This window comes from Schistocerca americana, chromosome 1 (assembly GCF_021461395.2).
Source record: "Schistocerca americana isolate TAMUIC-IGC-003095 chromosome 1, iqSchAmer2.1, whole genome shotgun sequence".
NCBI lineage: Eukaryota > Metazoa > Arthropoda > Insecta > Orthoptera > Acrididae > Schistocerca > Schistocerca americana.
Genome location: NC_060119.1, coordinates 851,982,518 through 852,004,788, shown reverse-complemented (window position 1 = coordinate 852,004,788; position 22,271 = coordinate 851,982,518). Strand labels below are relative to the sequence as shown.

The 22,271-nt window shown below is 39.1% G+C and overlaps 1 protein-coding gene across 1 annotated transcript in view; it reads left to right on the top strand.

The window, feature by feature from the left end:
• Window positions 1–22,271, top strand: part of LOC124594614 (peroxidase-like) — a 140,622-nt gene that overhangs the window by 69,710 nt on the left and 48,641 nt on the right. The window contains exon 7 of the mRNA XM_047132989.1: window positions 16,730–16,927. Within this exon, the coding sequence (XP_046988945.1) occupies window positions 16,730–16,927 (198 nt within the window). The remainder of the gene's footprint in view (window positions 1–16,729; window positions 16,928–22,271) is intronic.

Here is a 22,271-nt window from a genome sequence, read left to right as displayed (position 1 = left end):
TTGCCTCATCATAGGTCTTACCCATGATTTTATGAGCCTCAGTCACAGATTTCTTCATGTTAAAGCAGAAAATTAAAACTGCCCACAAATGACAAGGATTGGGGTCAGGCAAGCACAAATCGACTAATATTCTGATGACATTTTGTTTACAAATACATAAGCTTATTGTATGGCACTTACAACCAGCCACCTGCACCACTACTTGCTTCTTCTGCCATCTGTTGCAAGATGTCAGAAACAAAGTTGTAGACCTAATGCATCAATCGACTTACAGTGATGGTTGGGTGTTTAATAACCTAAATCATAGTTAAAGTACTAAATTTGTATCTCAAAAATATGTTTCCTTTGTCATGCATTTCTTTACTGACTGTAAAATGACTTATAGCCAAGGTTTTTCTCCAAACTACATATTTAGTGTGACTATAGTTCAATTCTTTTATCTTGGCAGCTCGCGCATGCCCGCCTAGACGCTGGAGATTGCTGCGTTGCCAGTTGCACACGATGCACGCGCCAATAGAAGCAGCGCCATAGTATAGCATAGTTCGCAAGCTTACGTGTAGGGGGGAGCACGCAGTTCATGAAGTAAAGCCACCACGGCCGCATTAACCCTTTCGCTGCTACAAAGACGTGCTCCCTGCATTCCGCGCTGTCCGCGATTTTGTCACTGCACTGCTCGCCTGTACAGACACATTGTGTTCCGACTGCTTTGACACTCTTTATCATTCGATTCCACAAAAACTATTTGGCTCAAAAATTAGATTTTTACCTATCTTCTTGACTGATACCTTCCCCCCATAAATGACTTAATTTTGTTTCGATGTTCAACGCAGTTATTATGCAGCATTAAATATAGTAAACCTTCGCACGAAATTTTGAAGAGTTTGCAGAGGTAAAAGTCCATAGAGTATACTTTCCGTATGGTCTATTTTAGTTGCCACAAAGTTGAGAATGAAATGTGAACAAGATACCTATATATTTCATTTAATTTAAGTACCACATAAGTGTCGTATGTAATATTGAGAAATATTCCACCTTTCGCGACTGTAACAAAAGTTTTACTTACACTGGGCACGTTTGGCTTTATTTTAAAACGCTTCAATCAATCAAAAGGAAGTAGACAAAATACATTAATCAAAACTGTGGACTTACAAAAACATTAGGACTTGAATATACAGTCTGTCAGTGAAGTGCTCAGAGCTATGTCAAATATAATTTTGTGTGTGGCACACACAAACAGCATTTATTTGCTAAAACACTGATGAGCCAACACAAACGTTGAATATTGTGATACCGCAGCACAAAACTACGAAAGGTGACTTGGCAATGGAGGACACAAAATACAGTCCTCTTATGATGCTTCAAAAGAGAGAAACGCGTCTGGTCTAAATAAGTCGCTTATTACAGTTGCAGAAGAGGGATATATTTCAATACCATTGGTAAAACTGCGACTGTGGAACAAAAACAAGAAATAGAACATGAATACCATTGTGTATGATGGAAGTGCTTTAAAATAAAGCCAAACGCGCCGTGTGTATATAAAACTTTTATTACAGTCGCGAAAGACGGAATATTTCTCAATATTACATACGACACCTATGTGGTACTTAAATTAAATGAGATATTGTTATACAGTAAATATTATATGAAATTTAGGTATCTTGTCCACATTTCATTCTCAACATTGTGGCAACTAAAATCGACCATACAGAAAGTATACGCTATGGACTTTTACCTCTGCAAACTCTTCAAAATTTCGTGCAATGGTTTACTACATTTAATGCTGCACATCAAAACAAAATTAAGTCATTTAAGGGGCGGAAGGTATCAGGCAAGAAGACATGTAAAAATCAAATTTTTTGGCCAAATAGTTTTTGTGAAATCGAATGATAAGTGTGTCAAAGCAGTGGGAACACCATGTGTCTGCACAGGCGAGAAGTGCAGTGATGACAAAATCGCGCACAGCGCGGAATGCGGGGAGCACGTGTCTGCAGCAGCGAAAAAGTTAATGATGAGGCAAAGCACTAGAAATTTCATTCAAACGAATAAAATTCGTGAAGTAAGGCACTCCAATATTGTTTTTAAATAAAGAAAATACTAAGCACCGCACAAGGTTTGAATTCATAACCTTTCACTTGGCAGCCCAACTCCTTAACCGTTCCGCTACCTCAGCTCATTGAACAGTGTTATTCCATAACGACTCTAACACCTCACGCAGCTACTTATGAACACTGTTGGTATGACTATGAATTACTCACGCTTCGTCGAAGTACAATAGGAAATAAACAATTACCGCTGTTCTTTATTGCGAAAAAGCAGTTCGTGAGAGTGATACAAACACCTTTCCTTGCTATAGCCTGAATTAGGAGTCTTATTGCTTGTTTGGTTTAATTAATTAATAGAATATGAAGCAATTGGTATAAAGAATGCTTTTTCCATACTTTCTGTAAAAGAAAGTCTGCTATCAAGACATTGCTTTTGTTCTATTACTTTATTTATGACTGAACGTTTCCAAAACTGAAGACACTCGTCCGTGCTCTGCACTGCTGTCGAGATCTGGCAATGTTGTTCTCTGTTCATTGGCTGACTGTGTTTTGTGACGTCAGATGCGCAGAACAAACCTAAACTCGGCCGCCAAGATATATGACGCGCACTTTAACAAAATGGAGATGTATATTAGGAGGGAGTGTTGTACCTTGGAATATGTTTCAGGTTATTGCCAATAGCTAGTTCTGTAACATAAATGTAATATGCATTCTTATTCCAGTTTGAAGTGATAGCATTCACTTTATGTGTGTTGCAAAATTTCTTCTGAAATAATAAACATTCTCCTGAAAAGTAAGGTTTTCCCGAATGTGAAAAACTTCCAAGAAACGACATGGTCATCTACCAAGCAACAAATATTCTATTCAGATTTAAAAGTACTGCAAGCAAGGAAATCTTGTCAATACTGCTTTTAATAGTCCATGTGTTACATTATTGCTCTACTACATACCAATAATCAGAAAGTGAAAGCAAATTAGAAAGGAGTGTTATCAGAAAACAATTACACGTTAAAAATATTGTAAAACAGAAGTTATTGCTGACTGACACAAATTCCCATTTTCAAGTCATGGAAAATTGTTAAGTCATTAAAGAAACTCAGTTCATTTGGAAATACCACATGTTCCACAGTAAAGAGATCCTCAGTTCAAGGTACAAGATGATGCATGACTGACAACATATGGCTTAATCATCCACAATTTATGTAAATAGTTTCAAAAACCAGACTTTTACTCATCATAAAACTTAGTAACTGAAGACTGAATGGTATACTCAACATTGCTGTAATACATTATACAGGATTTAAATGTGAGTGTGTAAAATTCATAATATTTGCAAATGCAGTGGAAAAAAAAACACAACCCCAAGTCTCAGAACAACAAAAACATTATCAAATACTGGAAACTGGTTATGAAGGCTCTAGTATGCATTTCCTCATATCATCCTAGATTTGGTCGCGAGACTGAAACATGAACCAGGAAACATAATGTGTTTTGAGGTACACTAAAGTCTAGATACAATGCTCAAATGGTTCAAATGGCTCTGAGCACTATGGGACTTAACATCTATGGTCATCAGTCCCCTGGAACTTAAAACTACTTAAATCTAACTAACCTAAGGACACCACACACATCCATGCCCGAGGCAGGATTCGAACCTGCGACTGTAGCAGTCGTGCAGTTCCAGACTGAGCGCCTAGAACCGCGAGACCACCCGGCCGGCAGATACAATGCTGTCCCCTATGATCATAAATATGAAAATATGATTAATTCTGTATAAATTACAGTGAGTTCTTACAGACTTATGGACAGTGTCCTCATCAGGTAAAATTGCTTTCTCCCTCATAACCAGAAACATGTTATCTGTTATCAGTCAGTGTTTTACACTGAAGCACAAAAGAAACTGGTATAAGCATGCATATTCAAATACAGAGATATGTAAACAGGCAGAATATGGCATTGCAGTCGGTAATGCCTGTATAAAACAACTTCTTTCTGGCACAGTTGTTAGATTGCTTATTGCTGCTACAATGGCAGGTTACCAAGATTTAAGTAAGTTTGAAGGTGGTGTTACAGTTGGCGCATGAATGATGGGACACAGCATCTCCAAGTTAGTGATGAAGTGGGAATTTTCCCATATGACCATTTCATCAGTGTACCATGAGTATCAGGAATCCAGTAAAACATCAAATCTTTGACATCGCTGCTGCTGGAAAAAGGTCCTACAAAAACGGCACCAGTGATGACTGAAGAGAATCGTTCAACGTGAAAGAAGTGCAATCCTTCTCCAAACTGCTCCAGATTTCAGTTCTGGCCCATCAACAAGTGTCAGCATGTGAACAATTCAATGAAACATCATCGATACGGGCTGTTGGAGCCAAAAGGCCTACTTGTGCAACCTTGACGACTGCACAGAACAAAGCTGTACACTGCGCCTGAGCCCATCAACACTGACATTGGACTGTTTTTGACTGGAAACATGTTGCCTGGCCAGACGAGTCTCATTTCAAATTTTAATGAGCAGGGGGACATGTACGGGTATGGAGACAACCACATGAATCCATGGACCTACATGTCAGCAGTGGACTGTTCAAGCTGATGGAAACTCTGTAACAGTGTGAGGCGTGTGCAGTTGGAGTGATATAGGATCCCTAATATGTCTAGATATGGCTCTGACAGGTGACACCTACATAAGCATCCTGTCTGATCACCTGCGTCCCTTTATGTTCACTGTGCATTCTGACAGACTTGGGCAATTCCAGTAGGACAATGCAACACCCCATGCATCCAGAATTTCTCCAGGAACACTCTTCTGAGTTTAAACACTTCTGCTGGCCACCAAACTCCCCAGACATGAACATTATTGTGCATATCTGGGATGCCTTTCAACGTACTGTTCAGAAGAGCATCCCCTTGAACTCTTACAGATTTATGGACAATCCTGCAGAATCCATGGTGTCAGTTCCCTCCAGCACTATTTCAGACATTAGTCGAGCCCATGAAACGTCGTGTTGCGGCACTTCTGTGTGCTCGCAAGGGTCCTACACAATATTAGGCAGGTGCACCAGTTTCTTTGGCTCTTCAGTGTATTTTCACTCATTATGTAGTTTATCAACGTTGAGTCATCACATCGTGGTATAGTTTAGAATTGTAAGCAGGACATGGTATATTATGTGGTTTTCATTTTAACAGACTGTTTCTAGTTTTAATCATTATGTAGCAAAAATCATTACTATTTAGTCACTGTACCAAGACATCACAATCTTTGTACAAATCGATCCACAGCAAGTGCAGTAAATCAGTCATCATTGAAAATCTTCAAGGCTACATTACGTAACATCAGAATCCCTTGTTTTACCAGTCACCAAGCTCAATTCTATGTCCATTGGCATACTATAATCAGTCAACCACTTAATGCAGGACAGTCCTTAAATAAGATCTTACAGCCATTCAACAAAATATGGAAAAATTGTGACAAATACATTCTTGAATGTAAATGCAGATGCTACCCAATCCTGCAATTTGCACTGTTGTGTTTGACCATGAATGATTCCTGTGGAATGTCCACATGTCTGTTATAGTCAGAGCAGTGTTCTGTGTAGATATAAGTACATTATGTTGGAGCTAAGTGAATTTGAACATGGGCAAATTATTGGAGTTTGGATGATGTGTGCTTACATTATGAAGGTAACTGAAGTGCTGGCAGTTCAAAAGGCATCTTATCAGATATTTATACCGCATACAGGAAAAATGAAAAAACATTGGGAGGGATTCCAAAGGCAGGGAATTCAGGGTCAGCTGGAAACTTATCTGTGATCTAAATGCCGACAACAGGAAACATGGTGCCAAAGCCATAAAACCTGGACTATAGAGCAATGGAATGAGGTCGTTTAGCAGGATGAGTCTTGTTTCACACTATTTGCAGCCTCTGGCCATGTTTATGTCCCATGAGTGAAACATGGTGGGGGTTTGGGGATGATTTGGGCAGCCATTTTGTGGTATTCCATGGGCCATATGGTTACTCTGCAAGGTCACATTACTGCCAAGGATTATATGAGCATTTTATCTGTCAGGTTCATCCTATGGCACAATGTTTCTTCCCCAGTGGTGATCCAAAATGACAGGGCCTCTGTTCACAAAGCTTACACCATCCAGAACCAGTTCTGTGAGCATGAGGATGAATTTCCGCATGTCCCCTATCCACCACAACACCAGAATATTATTGAGACTTTGTGGTCTACTTTGAAAAGAAGGTGTGATTGCTACCAAACTGCATAATGGTTATTTCAACTTTCCACTATTTTGCAGGAATAATAGAATAAGATTCCCTTGAAAACCATATTGGGGCTGTTTTTATCCATTACAAGATGTTTTGAATGTAAACAAGTTTTGTACACTGTATGAGGTACAGTAATGTAGTCTGTTTTTGGTGTTTCCAAATTTTTATCCACATGTTCATCACCATATATTACAAATAAAGCAGAATCATGCAGTTCACCTCTCAGCATCAGAAACATCACAAAATGATCAAAATCAATATGGCAGAAAACAGTAAAGTAACATTAATATTCATAGAGTCGTAATGTAAAGGCCAAGCAGCATAGCAGTGGAAAAAGAAATTGTCTGTCTATTGTTGATGAAGACCTCAATGGCCGAAAGCTCTAATTGTGAGAGTCTTTTCGCTGTGCCTGTCTGCGACTCAGCATCACCGCTGTATGGTGAGTAGCAACTTTGCTTCTCATATATTGTTATATTCCATCTTGTCATGTGAAAATCAGCAACAGATGGCTATCAAGCTGCATGGCTGTGAGACATGTGGAAAAGACATAGCAAAGATGTGCTGTATGGCTGGAGGGCCTAATGATTCATGCGGCGTGTTAGCAGGGTGTCAAGGCAGGGTTGGATGTAGTAACATGTGTGCTTTGCTGTGTTCCCAAGGTCAGTGATAGTGAGTGTTCTGGGTAGAGCAGGAGATGAGAATGGTTGGATGTTGAGTGGGTGTGAGTGGCAGGAGAGATCAGGGTGAGAGATCAGGGTGACACATGAACTCCCACTGTTGTCATCATGACTGTTGTGTGTCAAGAGAAGCCAGATAAGGACATTGGGTGTGTTGATACTACATTGTGCAAGCAATGTGCTTCTTGTAAAAAGTGTGTCCAATGGTGCACAGCATTGGTGTAGTGTTAGTGAACCACCAAGAGCTTGCCAGCTGAGAAGACACACTCCTGTAGTCTTTTGATGGGTGTACAATTGTCTTCCTGTTGTTTGCCTTGAATGCCCAATGTACTGGGTAGGGGTATGTGCCTGGGTGAAATATCTTGGGATGGAGCAGCTTGTGTCAAAGTACAGGAGCACAGCATGTTGTATGACTGGGGAGAGATGAAAATGGCACAAAAAGTCCATCTCTAGGTTTGATTTTATGATGTCCTCAATAGAAAACCTCCATGTGAGGTGCGAGATGGTGACAGTTGTAAGGTCTGGGGCATTGATTCAGGCACTGTGTTTGACAAGCTGGCAGCCTCACGAAGTTGCAGTGTCAGAGGTCCATCCTTTGTCGATGAGCTATTAAGTGGTAGAGCATTGATGTCAGAACTTATGTCTGACAAAAGGTGGCTTATCACAGTGCTGAAGGCTGACTACCTGGTTATAAAGACAGCCCTCATAAGTGCACTTGTCATGATCGGTCACGAAAACATGTTCAGTGCAGGTGAAAATACAGTCACCATGCACGGCACAGAATACATGGTTTCCCCATGTAGACGTCATAACTTACTGCTAGTTGCTCCACAGTATGGCAGAAATACAGTCCGTTTAGCCTCTTCTATTGATTCACCAATACTGTGGAGCAACTAGCAGTAAGTTAGGATGTCTGCTGCAGAAACATGGGCTAAGACCAGTTGCCTGGCCCGCCCCCAAGATACGAGATATATTGCGCCCTGTTAAATACAACATTGCTCTTCGAGTGTCCGGTGTGTATGGTGTACCCTGTGAATGTGGCAGCATGTATATTGGACAAACAATTCACATGGTTGCAGAACGTTGTACTGAGCACAAACGCCATATAAAACAAAGGGAGCTTAACAAGTCAGCCCGACAGTTAGTGAACTCCTGACAACCATGGCGGAGATGAGGCCATCGGAAGCTCAAGGATTTTATTTGAATTGACACAACTGGAAAACCAAGAACGTTTTATTCAAGTATGCCATCACAAAAAACTCCGAGGACACATTTGTTAAGTTCCTTTAGGCAGCACTATTACACAGTATCTTTCTAAACAATCATATATAAACATTGTTACCTATTCCTTCCTGACTTTTTAAAATCTGGAATCAATTTAATAATTTTCATCGAATTCTGACAGTTATTGACTGTCGACTGATGTGCGTGTGCCACATTGGATCGATCTGATTGGCTGCTGATGATGTCATCATGCCTATATAAGCGAGAAACCATAGCAGCCATAGCAGCCCCAGCAGTCAGTGAATTCCTAACGATGATGGCAGAGATGGCCATTGAAAGCTCAAGGATTTTATTCGAATTGACGCAGCTGGAAAACCAAGAACAATTTATTCAAGTATGCCGCCACGAAAGACTCCAAGGACATATTTGTTAAGTTCCTTTAGGAAGTACTATTACACAGTACCTTTCTAAACCATCGTATATAAACATTGTTACCTATTCATTCCTGACTTTTTAAAATCTAGAATCCATTTAATAATTTTCATCGAATTCTGACAGTTATTGACAAAAATACTGATTGAGGTTAACGTTATCCTATTTGGTTAATACATATCTGTTCTAAGAAATATCTAAGGAGTGGATTGTGTGAGTATAACATGAAAGGATCATGTTAGATTAATAATAACAATAGTGAATTGTAATTTATTCATCTCATTATGTTCATTTTCAATCCATTTGGTTTTGGAGACAGGTCAAGTTTACACCACAGGTAAAATAATTTTTACGCTAACAAATAATAATATAACACTAAAATTATATTTGAATGAACAACTGTATACAATTAGTGGAATAAGTAATAAGTTGTATTTGGCTAGAGTTACCAGTTTGTCCTAAATGAATTTGTGGGAGTGACATGTTAATAGTCGGCAGGACACTGAAACACTCTCTTTGCAAATGAGGTTCTTTGGGGAAAACAACAGTGTTTCATTTCCCACATTAATATATCTTTGTATTGTGTTCATGTGGTATAATACAAGTGGTTATTTCCAGTACAAAAACCACACAAGTATTTTCTTTTATGTAGTGTAATTACCCCTACATAAGTGGTGACCCCATAACTACTGTGGTGTGACAGTAGACAAGTTTCTTTACACATTTTCCGCACCGTCTTGTATTGACATGTCGTCTGCCCAGAACCTCTTCCCTGACATTGACAGCATCATCCAGAATATCAAGAACAAGCTTGACATTGTGCAGCAAACTCCTCAGTTTACAGTGCCACAGATTCCTACATCTCATACTGAGTTCGTCCACTATGTTACGTTTCCAACAACACCGCATGTACCGGCCGTGCCCATGTTGCCACCACAGGATATTGCCTCGCACAACCAGCCCACAGGACACACCGATATCAAACCAAATGTGCTTGTGTTTTCATCATCCATGTTGGTGCCACTCCCATGAGCTTCAAACTTTCCATTCACTGGCTCTCGCAGCCCACCCGCTTTGCAATTACAAATTTGGCCCCTGCCTTTCATTCCCAAATGAAATTTTGGTTCACTATTATGGAGAACGTTTTTGTGCAGCAACAAATAGTCGATGATTTTGAACAGTTTATGCTAGTGATATGCCACCTGGACTAACATGCTTCATCAGTGGTATCAGATATAGTTATGCAACCTCCACCACAACAAGCTTACACCATTCTCAAGACAGCACTAATTTTGCATTGCACAAAACCAGTGGATCAGCGGATAACACAGCTCCTGTACCATGGGAAACACAGTGACAGGTCACCTTCAGACTTTTATTGGCATTTACGTGCTATGGTGGGCCCTTCCGTGTTCTGAGAAACATTACTTGTGTGCATCTGGCAACAGCAGTTACCTTCACAGGTGCACTTAACCTTAATGCCGTATGAGGGCCGGCCATTAGGCAAGTTGCTGCAAGTAGCCGATAGAGGGCACTCCCTGCTCAAATCACATGCCACAGTGGCTGCCGCCACAACCACCTTGGCTAATGACTCCCGCCAAGCACTGCCGGAGCTGATTGACATGGCGCCTCCAACTTGTGCCGCCACGACCACACAACGAGCACCAGACGCGACCGAAGATTTCCGATCTCCTCGCAGTGCCATCGATCAACTGACTGCCCAGCCGCAGCAGTTAGAGCCACGTGACGTTGTGGCAGCTGGCACACACGCGTCCTCGCTAGCCAATGCACCTGCTGTGTCGCGTAAACAACGGCACCTGTTATTGATGGTTTCACCAGAATTTCGGGGCGCAAGCTACGAAGTGTAACGTTTTGTGCTCGCACCCAAATGCATCCCATGGCCTGCTTTAGGTGCAGCCGACTGTTGACAACAAGCATTTGTGCTAAACTCACAGAGCATGGGAGGAGGGCACCCCCATTTCAGCGTGAGCCTATGTTGAGCGGTCAACTTCTCCCACAGCTGTCAGGTACATGGCTTTACAAAGACTTTTTGTTCCTGATTGCTCTACGGGATGGATGTTTTTGGTCGACACTGTCTCAGATGTCAGCACTCTGCCTGTAAATTTCTTTCCTTCAGACAAGCATGCCTAAGAGACCACTTTGAAAGCAGTCAACGATTCAGTCATCCACATATATGAACAGGAAACACTGGCAATGGACATTCTGCTACCAGAAAAATGCAACTGGACCTTTGTTATGGCAGATATTGACCAGCCTAGACTAGGTGCTGATTTCCAGGCAAAGCATGCATTGCCCATGGAGTTACACAAGTCACACCTTGTCCATTATACCAATGGATGGGTTATCTTGGGAATACAAGGACATCTGCCCTCTCATGCATGCCCAAGAGTAGACAACCTCAGCGTGTCCACCTGGGAGGACACCATAGCAATGAAGGAGTCTGACCTGCAGATGGCCCAAATAACATCTGTTGATGTTACAACAACAGGCTCCCACTGTTTCAACCACAAAGGCAACACTCAAGCCACGACATGGAACAAGAAAGAACAGGGTGAAGCATGAGATAGTGCACCACATCCATACAACTCCAGGCCCACCAGTTTGCTCACATGTTTGCAGGCTTGCACCTGATAGCTTGCGGGAAACCAAGACTGTTTTCATTGAGATGCTGCAAGAAGGAACTATACAGCCATCCAACAGTCCATGGTCCTCTCCTCTGCACCTTACTCATAAAAAGAAAGGGTCATGGTGCCTGTGCAGTGATTATTGAGCTTTGAATGCCCAAACTGTTCCGGATAGATACCCTGTGCCACATATACAGGATTTCACCCATTCACTGGCTGGGATGACCATATTCAGTGATTTAGATTGCAGTAAGACTTATAATCAGATCCCAATGGCAGAGCAGGACGTGCCAAAGACTGCAGTGACAACCCCATTCAGGCTGTTTGAATTTTTGGTGATGCCATTTGGGCTGAAAAATGCTGCCCAAACATGGCAATGGTTTCTGGACAGCATGCTAAGAGGACTACCATATTGTTTCTCTTATCTATACAATATTCTGGTGTTTTCTGATAACATTTATGACCATCAGAAACACATAAATGAGGTGCAAAGCAGGCTTAGTGCTCATGTAATAACACTTAACAAAGACAAGTGCATGTTTGGCGAATCCGTGGTGACCCCCCTGGGTTATAAGATGTCAGCTCAGGGCATTTTCCAACTGGAGTTGTTACCCTACCAAGGTCCCAAAACTACCATGATCTCTGACGATTCCTAGGAATGACAAATTTCTATCATTGCCACCTGCATGGAACAGCAACTATCCAGACACCATTGAACAGTACCTTATCTGGACAGAAGAAAATTGGCAAGCACTGACTCCCATGGTCACCCGAGATGGACTCTGCCTTCAAGGCACTGCAAAACAGCCTGCATGATGCAGTGGAGATCGCACATTCCACACAAGGAGCTCAGCTAGCCCTATCAGTGGATGCAAGCCAAGCTGCAATATGTGCAGCACTTCACCAGAGACTGAAGGGTCAGTGGCAGCAACCAAGTTTCTTCTCACAAAAGCTACAGATGGGTCAAACTCGTTGGAGTGCATACAACAGGGAACTCCTTGCAATGTATGAAAGTGTCAGGCACTTCCGCCCTTTCATTGAGGGCAGACTGTTCACCATATACACTGACCATAAACCTCTCATGGCAGCTTTCTATAAAATCAGTGATTCATGTTCCCCCCATCAGGCCTGCCATATCGAGTTTATATGCGTTATCGACAGACATGCGTCACATCGATGGGGCCAACAACATTGTGGCAACATTGTGCGCATTAAGGGGGTAAGTCCAATGTTGGATTATTCTGAATTGGCAAGGGTTCAGGCTTCAGATGCGCAGCTGCAGTCCTTGATGGTGGAATCATGCACTGGCCTACATTTACAACTTGTGGATGCCCCCTGCAGCCATTTAAGGTATGGTGTGACACCTCTATGGTTGGACCATGCCCATACATCACTCCCCAGTTCTGACAAAAGGTGTTCTACGGCATTCACAACCTGGCACACCGAGGAACCAATGCCTCAGTGAAGTTAGTGATGGACCGTTTTGTGTGGCCTTCTGTCAAGAAAGATACACGAGAGTGGGCCCAAGCTGCTATCAGTGTCCATGTAGTAAAGTGGGATGCCAGGTTCACGCTCCAGTAGGACAATTCCCAACTCCAACAGCGTGTTTTGGGCATATACACATTAACTTGGTCGGACCTCTCCCTCCTTCAGAAGATTACAGGTACTTGTTTACAGCAGTGGATCATAGCACACGGTGGTCAGAGGCTACACCAATCAGGGACAATTCTGCAGAGACTACTGTGCGTGCATTCTTGGAAACTTGGGTAGCTTGTTTTGGGTGTCCATTTTTCCTTACCACTGACCAAGGATGCCAATTTGAGTTGACACTGTTCCAAGAACTGTTGAAGCTCTGTATCTTCCAACAAAACTGGACAACTAGCCAGCCAGCAACGGTTTGGTGGAAAGGTGGCACCGGACTTTAAAGGTTGCCCTGATGTGCCACGAGGACTCATGGGCTCAAGCTTTACCATTGGTTTTGCTGGGATTATGGACCGCATTAAAAACATACATCAGTTGCACCTCGGCAGAGTTAGTATATGGAGAACCACTACGTGTTCCAGCGGAATTCCTTGCACCAGTTCGTATCCCAGATGACACACAACTACCCCACCTCTTGCAACAAATGAGGAAGCAGGCAGGGATGCTACGTGCAGCACCCAGTGTTCATACACAAGTCCCTCGATACTTGCTCTCACACCATGCTCTGCACAGACCTGGTATGTCATTCTTTACAGCCGCTGTACACCGGACCGTACCAAGTGCTAGAATTGGGCACACACACAATAGATATCCTCCTCCAGGGAAAGCTGACCAATGTTTCAATTGAGCATGTAAAACCCACTTGGATAATGACAGCACCGGCTGCAATCTCTCAGACAACTTCAGACAAACCTCACAATGAACCCACAACCTTCGCAGAGCCAGACAGCTATGACCCACTGGAGCTCCACATCGTGGGACCTAATGCATCAGTGGAATCATTGAGCAGCACCCACACCTGCACTATCCGCACTCGGGCAGGCTGAGAGGTGAAGTTTAAGTACCCCACCATACCTGGTGCTCCGCACTTCAGGGGGTAGGAGGGTTATGTGGAAATGACAAGTCGATAGTTGACAGGACACTGAAACACTCTCTTTGCGAATGAGGTTCTTTGGGGAAAACAACAGTGTTTCATTTGCCGCATTAGTGTACGTTTGTATTGTGTTCTTGCAGTATAATAAAAGTGATTATTTCCAATATAAAATGCATGCAAGCATTTTCTTTTATTTAGTGTAATTACCCCTACAAATTCATCCACTGAGTGATGGCATTTCAGTATAGCTTTCTCTTCAGTGGACCGAACTTCATCTGCATTGGCTTGCTCTCTTTTAATTCATTATAAATTTTCAAACTCATCTATTGAAGAGCCTGTATATACAGTTTTAGATGGTGGGTAGGAATCACAAATTTTTCTTTGATTCTTGTATCATGTGTGTGACCAAAATAATTTTTCTCAAATGCTTCCTGTTTGGTACATAAAATGAAAATAATCTCATAAATATATAGGAATGGGAGAGAGAATATTTATAGTTTTCTAAATAATGGGTAACGTGCTTCTCTGTGATGTACCAGTCACATATTCCATTCACATATTTCATACCTTTAGTATCAGTACTATTTTAGCTGAGTTTCCCCAAAAAACAATAACATACACAATCACTGATTCAAAGTAACTTATACATGCCACCTTTAATGTGTCTACGTAAGTTGCAGTTGGCAATATTTGCATTGCAAGTGCACTACTGCCTAGTGTTTTAGTTAGACACTCAATGTATTCCAGCCAAATCAAATTTTTATCCCAGTTTAATCCTAAGAATTTAACTAATTTGATTTCTTTTGTAACTTTGCTTTTGTGAATATTTTTAATATTCTCACATTTTGACTATTTGATTTTGAATCACATCATATGTTTAGATTCAACCCAATTAGCTGAAACCAAAGCTTCTAAGGTAATGAGGATATTGATCAGTGATTCAGGAATTGTTTCTGCATCCTCATTTTTAGCTAGCACAAGTATCATCTGTACACAGAACTTATGGAGAGCTGATCTTTAATGGTAAATCGTTCATGTAGAACAGAAACATTAGTGAACATTGCATGAAGCCTTGAAGGACATTCTGAAATGTTGTTTTCCAGTCAGAATAATCTTTTGCCCATTAGGACCAGAGCTGGTACTGTCCCCTCGCATCTGCTGCAACATCTTCTTAATAAAGATTAATATGTCAATCACCGAGCTGAGCACTACACAGTGTCCCAGTACACATCTAACTGCAAATCTAACTGCGAGTGCCTTGTTGCTATCAAAGCTGGCATATTTAAAGGAAGTACGAGCGACGTCCTGACGTCATGCTCGTTTGTAATGAACGCATTCGTTTTACTTATACTGCTGACTTATCTGTCGTACTCACCCCTTAGGTGTTCTTGCGACAGAGTTATGTGTTGTTACAGCAGACTTACGTGAATTTGTGAAATGCAATGCAGCTGACACTATACCTCTGTCTTGCACTCTACGAAAGTCTCCGTCTAACACAAACCCGCGTGCTAAGCAATTCTCTCTCGCCTGTTGTGTGTAACCAGGCCATTGCCCCTGCGGGATGACACATTCTGATACATGCGTAGTCCTCTTAGCTAACCTACTGCCTCTGGCTCTTGGCATAGGCAACAAAACTTTGACAATATTCCACGTTTCCACCTTCTTACTATTCTGCGACACTACACTACTTTCACTTGTGATATCAATGTTAAAATCAGCAACTACTAACAGTGTTATCCCATTTTTCTCTCTAAAGATTGTCTAGCATATTTAAAACCTTAGATATGAAGAGTTCTGTTGTTGATCTCTCTGGATTATGTAACTCGAAATTGGCGCAAACATCTAAATTCTGAACAACTGCTCCATGTGTTTAAATTAGCTAGTAGTGTCATGGATCAAGAATCCCATCTGATAGTATAGCATTGGACATTCCAATGTGTATTCTTGGTTTTGTTTCATCAGTCACTATCAGAATATATCTGAAACAATGATTGTGTCTCAGCTAACACTCCACAAAACATGCTAATTTTGTAACCCTACCGTGTGAATGTATACTTTCTTTGAGGTTGGGAGGGATTGTTATTACCAAAATCTTTTTGAACAGCATTGTCAAACATATTGCTTTTTCATCTTCTATACTTCTAATTACTGCTGAAATTGCAAATTTCCTGTCAGCAACAATTCATATTATTATTAGTTATGCATATCATATAAAACTGCACTAAGATTCTCTGATTCCTGATGACAGTTCTAAATTTTATAGTGTGGTAATTTTATTCTTATATTTTTGATTTATCACAAAATCACAATACAATTACAATGTAAGTATGAAATTTAATGATGCCTAAAGGTAATTAAATTAAAAATGTCATCAGTGAAACTATCAATTTGATTATGTTATTATAAAGGAGAATGGATCAGAAAAGGAGGGAGAGTGATGGCTGCCTGTGGTGCAGAATATTTATATCATTTCTCACACTTTGTAAGTTTGCTGTGGAGCATTAATTTAGATTTAGAATGTAAAATAAATTTTCAGCTGACGTATGTGTGGCATTATATTGAGATCTAACTCTGCTGCTAGGTAATAAAAAGTAACAAAATGTTTTTGCTACAAGTCACGTAAGTTTTGATTAATGATTACTCTGAACGTACTATTGACATAAACAGAAATACAGAATTCACTGGGAGGTACTGAAAAAATGGAATAGCTCTGTGGAAACTTTATATAACATATAATTTTTGCATTTTATTGTTTTATACTTGCAATGTCTTAAATTTGAAAACAAGATCCCAGTTCATAAATAAATAATTCCTTATTGTTGCATTTCACTGCAAACTCTCAATTTATACAATTACAGCTGATCCTCGTACTAATCAGCAGCCTCTGAGAAGTGCTATACATGTGCTATTCTTACGAGAACATAACCGAATAGCAAAAATTCTTGCTAAGTTAAATCCTCACTGGAAAGATGAACAACTCTATCAACAAGCAAGGCGGATTCTGATTGCTATTTTCCAACACATCACATATGAAGAAATGTTGCCAATTTTGATAGGTGAGTAGAAAAAAATAATTTCTAGAATTTCTAATGATTGTCCTATGTAAGAAAGCAGCAGAACAGTAGCTACACAACTTCGTGTACAATTTTTTAAAAATTTTGATAAGGCTGTTTCAGTGGCAGTTAGAACAAAATGTATGGTCCATAGAGTCACTAACCTGTTTTTTGTAGTGATGCATTTTGAAAGCAGCAGTATCAAGATAATGCAAAAAGGACAAAATGTAGAACATCTCAGGACATTGTGCTTATTTGACTTATGTTCATTTATGAACATAATCAGGTTAAGATTCCAAAATGTGTTATTGAGTATGAACACAAAATTTTTAACAACTGGTTATGGAGCATTTCTCATGCTTATTTTTCATATCTGCAGTATCAGTTCATGCTTTATGCAATTTTGTCATATGATGACATGGTTGGAGACTGTGGTTGTTATTTGAAGGCAAATGTTGATGGTGTTGAGACAGCAATGAGCCACAAATTTATTTTAAGTTCCGTCATTCAAAAGATACCATTACCGGTTTCGAATCATTACAATTCATCATCAGATGGCTTTCATGCTTTAATTAGAACGTGTGGTGTGTTTTTTTTATTGGTTAGGTGTCGTAAAATATAAATAATACTTAATTATAGGCATGCCATACTGATGGTTGCGTTACAGATTTGCATTGGGATGTGACTTACATAAAATGTCAGTCTGGAGTTTTTGTTTTCATTGTTTTCATCCAATAGATGATATTCGTAGTTTTCACCACATCCTCAATAATACAGATTTATGTGTGCAGCAATAAGAATGTGGCAGAAACTATGAACATCATCTGTTGGATGAAAACTGGTAACAGTTTCTTTACATGAGGACAATTTGATATCTAATTTATATTGGCTTTTGAAGCTAATGTAGGAAGCTTTATCTGCAAAGCATGTTTTTATGTGATGTTGACTGATCATAAGAAATAATTTTCTTTTCTGCAATTTCCACTGACATAAAGTTGTGTAGCTGCTTTGTTTAGTTATGTCACATTTCATAAACATTAGAAAGTGGTACTGAATTGTTCAGAGATAGTAATGACAACCAAAGGCCTTGTCAGCATTTCTGAAAGGATTTAGAACAGTATTCCATTTTAGCAAACTCTGTTTCTCCCTAAAGGTATTTATAATCTTATCACTTACAAGTCTATTACACTGAATTATACAGAATATTCTCTTGGTTCCTGCATACTTTCCTGATCTAACAGATGACCAGCATGGGCTACCCCCAACCCAAGCTGTACTATAATTTCTAAGGAAAGTGAGTCGCATAGTAAGACCTGCAATGATTGGGTTATTTGCCTGCCATATTGACTAGTATTTGACTTCAATAAATTCTTCTTGGTTTAAGAGCCACATCATTTCAAACAAAACACTTGAGCTAGTGAGAGCTGTCCCCACCATCATTATCAGGAAGTAAAATCAGTTATTACTGAGGCCAGTGCAGTCTTCTGCTTATATAAATGGAATAGCAGCATTTGAAGCCTCCCAGGGAGGGTTGATGTTATGCAAGCAGGGAAGGGAAGTAGAGCAGCTCATAGCAGCTACATCCTGCTGTGGAACTGAGTGATTCCACATGGTGCAAGAGGTTGGCACCATATTTGAAACTGCCACTCCTGCTTCCCAACAAGCATCAAGCCTCTGTCTTTACTGTCACTCGATGTTCAAAACCCACCCCCATGGTCTACTAAGTGTGTACCCCTACCGCTGGTCTCTGTTAAAATTTTTGGTGTTCATTTCAATTTTGGTATCTCCTTTTGAAACAGAATCTCAGAATGATGTTGTTGAAACCAAACCTTTAACCTTTTGAAATTGTATTTTTTGTTTATTTTCTAGCTCAATTATATTTATGGTTATGATAGCTACATTTTACATAGTACATTAGAAAATAATTACCTACATCTGTAACAATGGAGATCTCTTCACAATATTCTATTACTTGCATGCACCTTTTCAATGATCTTTGATACTTGACATATAGCTAGAACAATTCATAAACCCTTGAGTCAACTTAGTCAGATAATTTATAGGAGGAGTGGCTAATGAGGCATATATTTAATTCTCTTGTGAACAGGAAGGGACTCTCAACTTCTTGTTTTGCAATAGATGATGGATTGTTGAATTACTTCACACCAGAGTACATATGCCATTCCGACTGTCAAAGGCCAAGTCTATATGAAAATTATTTGTACTGTCTGTTTATGTTGTGAAAAATCACAATTTGGTTGGAACTGATTTTTATTATCAGTAACAAGTATCATTAAATATTATTTGTACTGGGGAATGACTGAAAGATTAGATTAGATTAGATTAGATTAATACTAGTTCCATGGATCATGAATACGATATTTCGTAATGATGTGGAACGAGTCGAATTTTCCAATACATGACATAATTAGGTTAATTTAACAACATACTTAAGTTAATAAACCAACTTTATTTTTTTGTGTTTTTTTGTTTTTCTTTATTTTTTATTTTATTTTTTTATTTTTTTTAAAATATATATATATATATATATATATATATATATATATATATATATATATATATATATATATATATATATATATTAAAAAAAATAAAAAAATAAAATAAAAAATATATATATTTTTTCTTAATTTATATCTAAAAATTCCTCTATGGAGTAGAAGGAGTTGTCATTCATAAATTCTTTTAATTTCTTCTTAAATACTTGTTGGTTATCTGTCAGACTTTTGATACTATTTGGTAAGTGACCAAAGACTTTAGTGCCAGTATAATTCACCCCTTTCTGTGCCAAAGTTAGATTTAATCTTGAATAGTGAAGATCGTCCTTTCTCCTAGTATTGTAGTTATGCACACTGCTATTACTTTTGAATTGGGTTTGGTTGTTAATAACAAATTTCATAAGAGAGTATATATACTGAGAAGCTACTGTGAATATCCCTAGATCCTTAAATAAATGTCTGCAGGATGATCTTGGGTGGACTCCAGCTATTATTCTGATTACACGCTTTTGTGCAATAAATACTTTATTCCTCAGTGATGAATTACCCCAAAATATGATGCCATATGAAAGCAATGAGTGAAAATAGGCGTAGTAAGCTAATTTACTAAGATGTTTATCACCAAAATTTGCAATGACCCTTATTGCATAAGTAGCTGAACTCAAACGTTTCAGCAGATCATCAATGTGTTTCTTCCAATTTAATCTCTCATCAATGGACATACCTAAAAATTTGGAATATTCTACCCTTGCTAATGCTTCTGATTAAGATCTATATTTATTAATGGCGTCATACCATTCACTGTACGGAACTGTATGTACTGTGTCTTATCAAAATTCAGTGAGAGTCCGTTTACAAGGAACCACTTAGTAATTTTCTGAAAGACAGTATTGACAATTTCATCAGTTAATTCTTGTTTCTCAGGTGTGATTACTATACTTGTATCATCAGCGAAGAGAACTAACTTTGCCTCTTCATGAATATAGAATGGCAAGTCATTAATGTATAATAAGAACAACAAAGGACCCAAGACTGACCCTTGTGGAACCCCATTCTTGATAGTTCCCCAGTTTGAGGAATGTGCTGATCTTTGCATGTTACGAGAACTACTTATTTCAACTTTCTGCACTCTTCCAGTTAGGTACGAATTAAACCATTTGTGCACTGTCCCACTCATGCCACAATACTTGAGCTTGTCTAGCAGAATTTCATGATTTACACAATCAAAAGCCTTTGAGAGATCACAAAAAATCCCAATGGGTGGTGTTCGGTTATTCAGATCATTCAAAATTTGACTGGTGAAAGCATATATGGCATTTTCTGTTGAAAAACCTTTCTGGAAACCAAACTGACATTTTGTTAGTACTTCATTTTTACAGATATGTGAAGCTACTCTTGAATACATTACTTTCTCAAAAATTTTGGATAAAGCTGTTAGAAGGGAGATTGGACAGTAATTATTGACATCAGATCTATCCCCCTTTTTATGCAAAGGTATAACAATAGCATATTTCAGTCTATCAGGGAAAATGCCCTGTTCCAGAGAGCTATTACACAGGTGGCTGAGAATCTTACTTATCTGTTGAGAACAAGCTTTTAGTATTTTGCTGGAAATGCCATCAATTCCATGTGAGTTTTTGCTTTTGAGCAAGTTTATTATTTTCCTAATTTCAGAGGGAGAAGTGGGTGAGATTTCAATTGTATCAAATTGCATAGGTATGGCCTCTTCCATTAACAGCCTAGCATCTTCTAATGAACACCTGGATCCTACTATATCCACAACATTTAGAAAATGATTATTAAAAATATTTTCAACTTCTGACTTTTTGTTTGTAAAGTTGTCATTGAATTTGATGCTAATACTGTCTTCCTCTGCTCTTGGTTGAGCTGTTTCTCTTTTAATAATATTCCAAATTGTTTTAATTTTATTATCAGAGTTGCTGATTTCAGACATGATACACATACTCCTGGATTTTTTAATAACATTTCTTAATATAACACAGTAGTTTTTATAATTTTTGATAGTTTCTGGGTCACTACTCTTTCTTGCTGTCAGATACATTTCCCTTTTCCGGTTACAAGATATTTTTATACCCTTAGTAAGCCATGGTTTGTTACAAGGTTTCTTACGAGTATATTTAACTATTTTCTTGGGGAAGCAGTTTTCAAATGCATTTACAAAAATGTCATGAAATAAATTATATTTTAAATTGGCATCAGGTTCACGGTACACCTCATCCCAGTCTAACTGCTGTAGGCTTTCCCTGAAATTTGCAATTGTTAAATTGTTGACTGAACGTACTACTTTGGAGGACTGTTTAGTATTGCTGAATGGAGCTATGTCATATATTGTAACTAGCTGTGCACCATGATCAGAAAGACCATTCTCAACAGGCTGAGCATTTATCTGGTTAAACTTATCTTGGTCTATAAAGAAGTTATCTATCAGTGAGCTGCTATCCTTTACCACCCGAGTAGGAAAATCAATAACGGGTGTCAAATTGAAAGAACCGAGTAATACTTCAAGGTCATTTTTCCTATTACCCTCTTTCAGAGAATCTACATTGAAGTCCCCACAAATAATAATTTGCTTCCCCCTGTCTGACAGATAGCACAACAAGGAGTCCAAATTTTTCAGAAATAGATGAAAATTTCCTGATGGGGACCTATATACAGTTACAATTATAAATGTGCCTTTATTTAATTTAAGCTCACAGGCACATGCTTCTATATGTTTCTCTACACAAAACTTTTTTGTTTCTATACTTTTTGCACAATGATAACTTTTGACATATATGGCAACTCCTCCTTTCTCCATATTTTCTCTC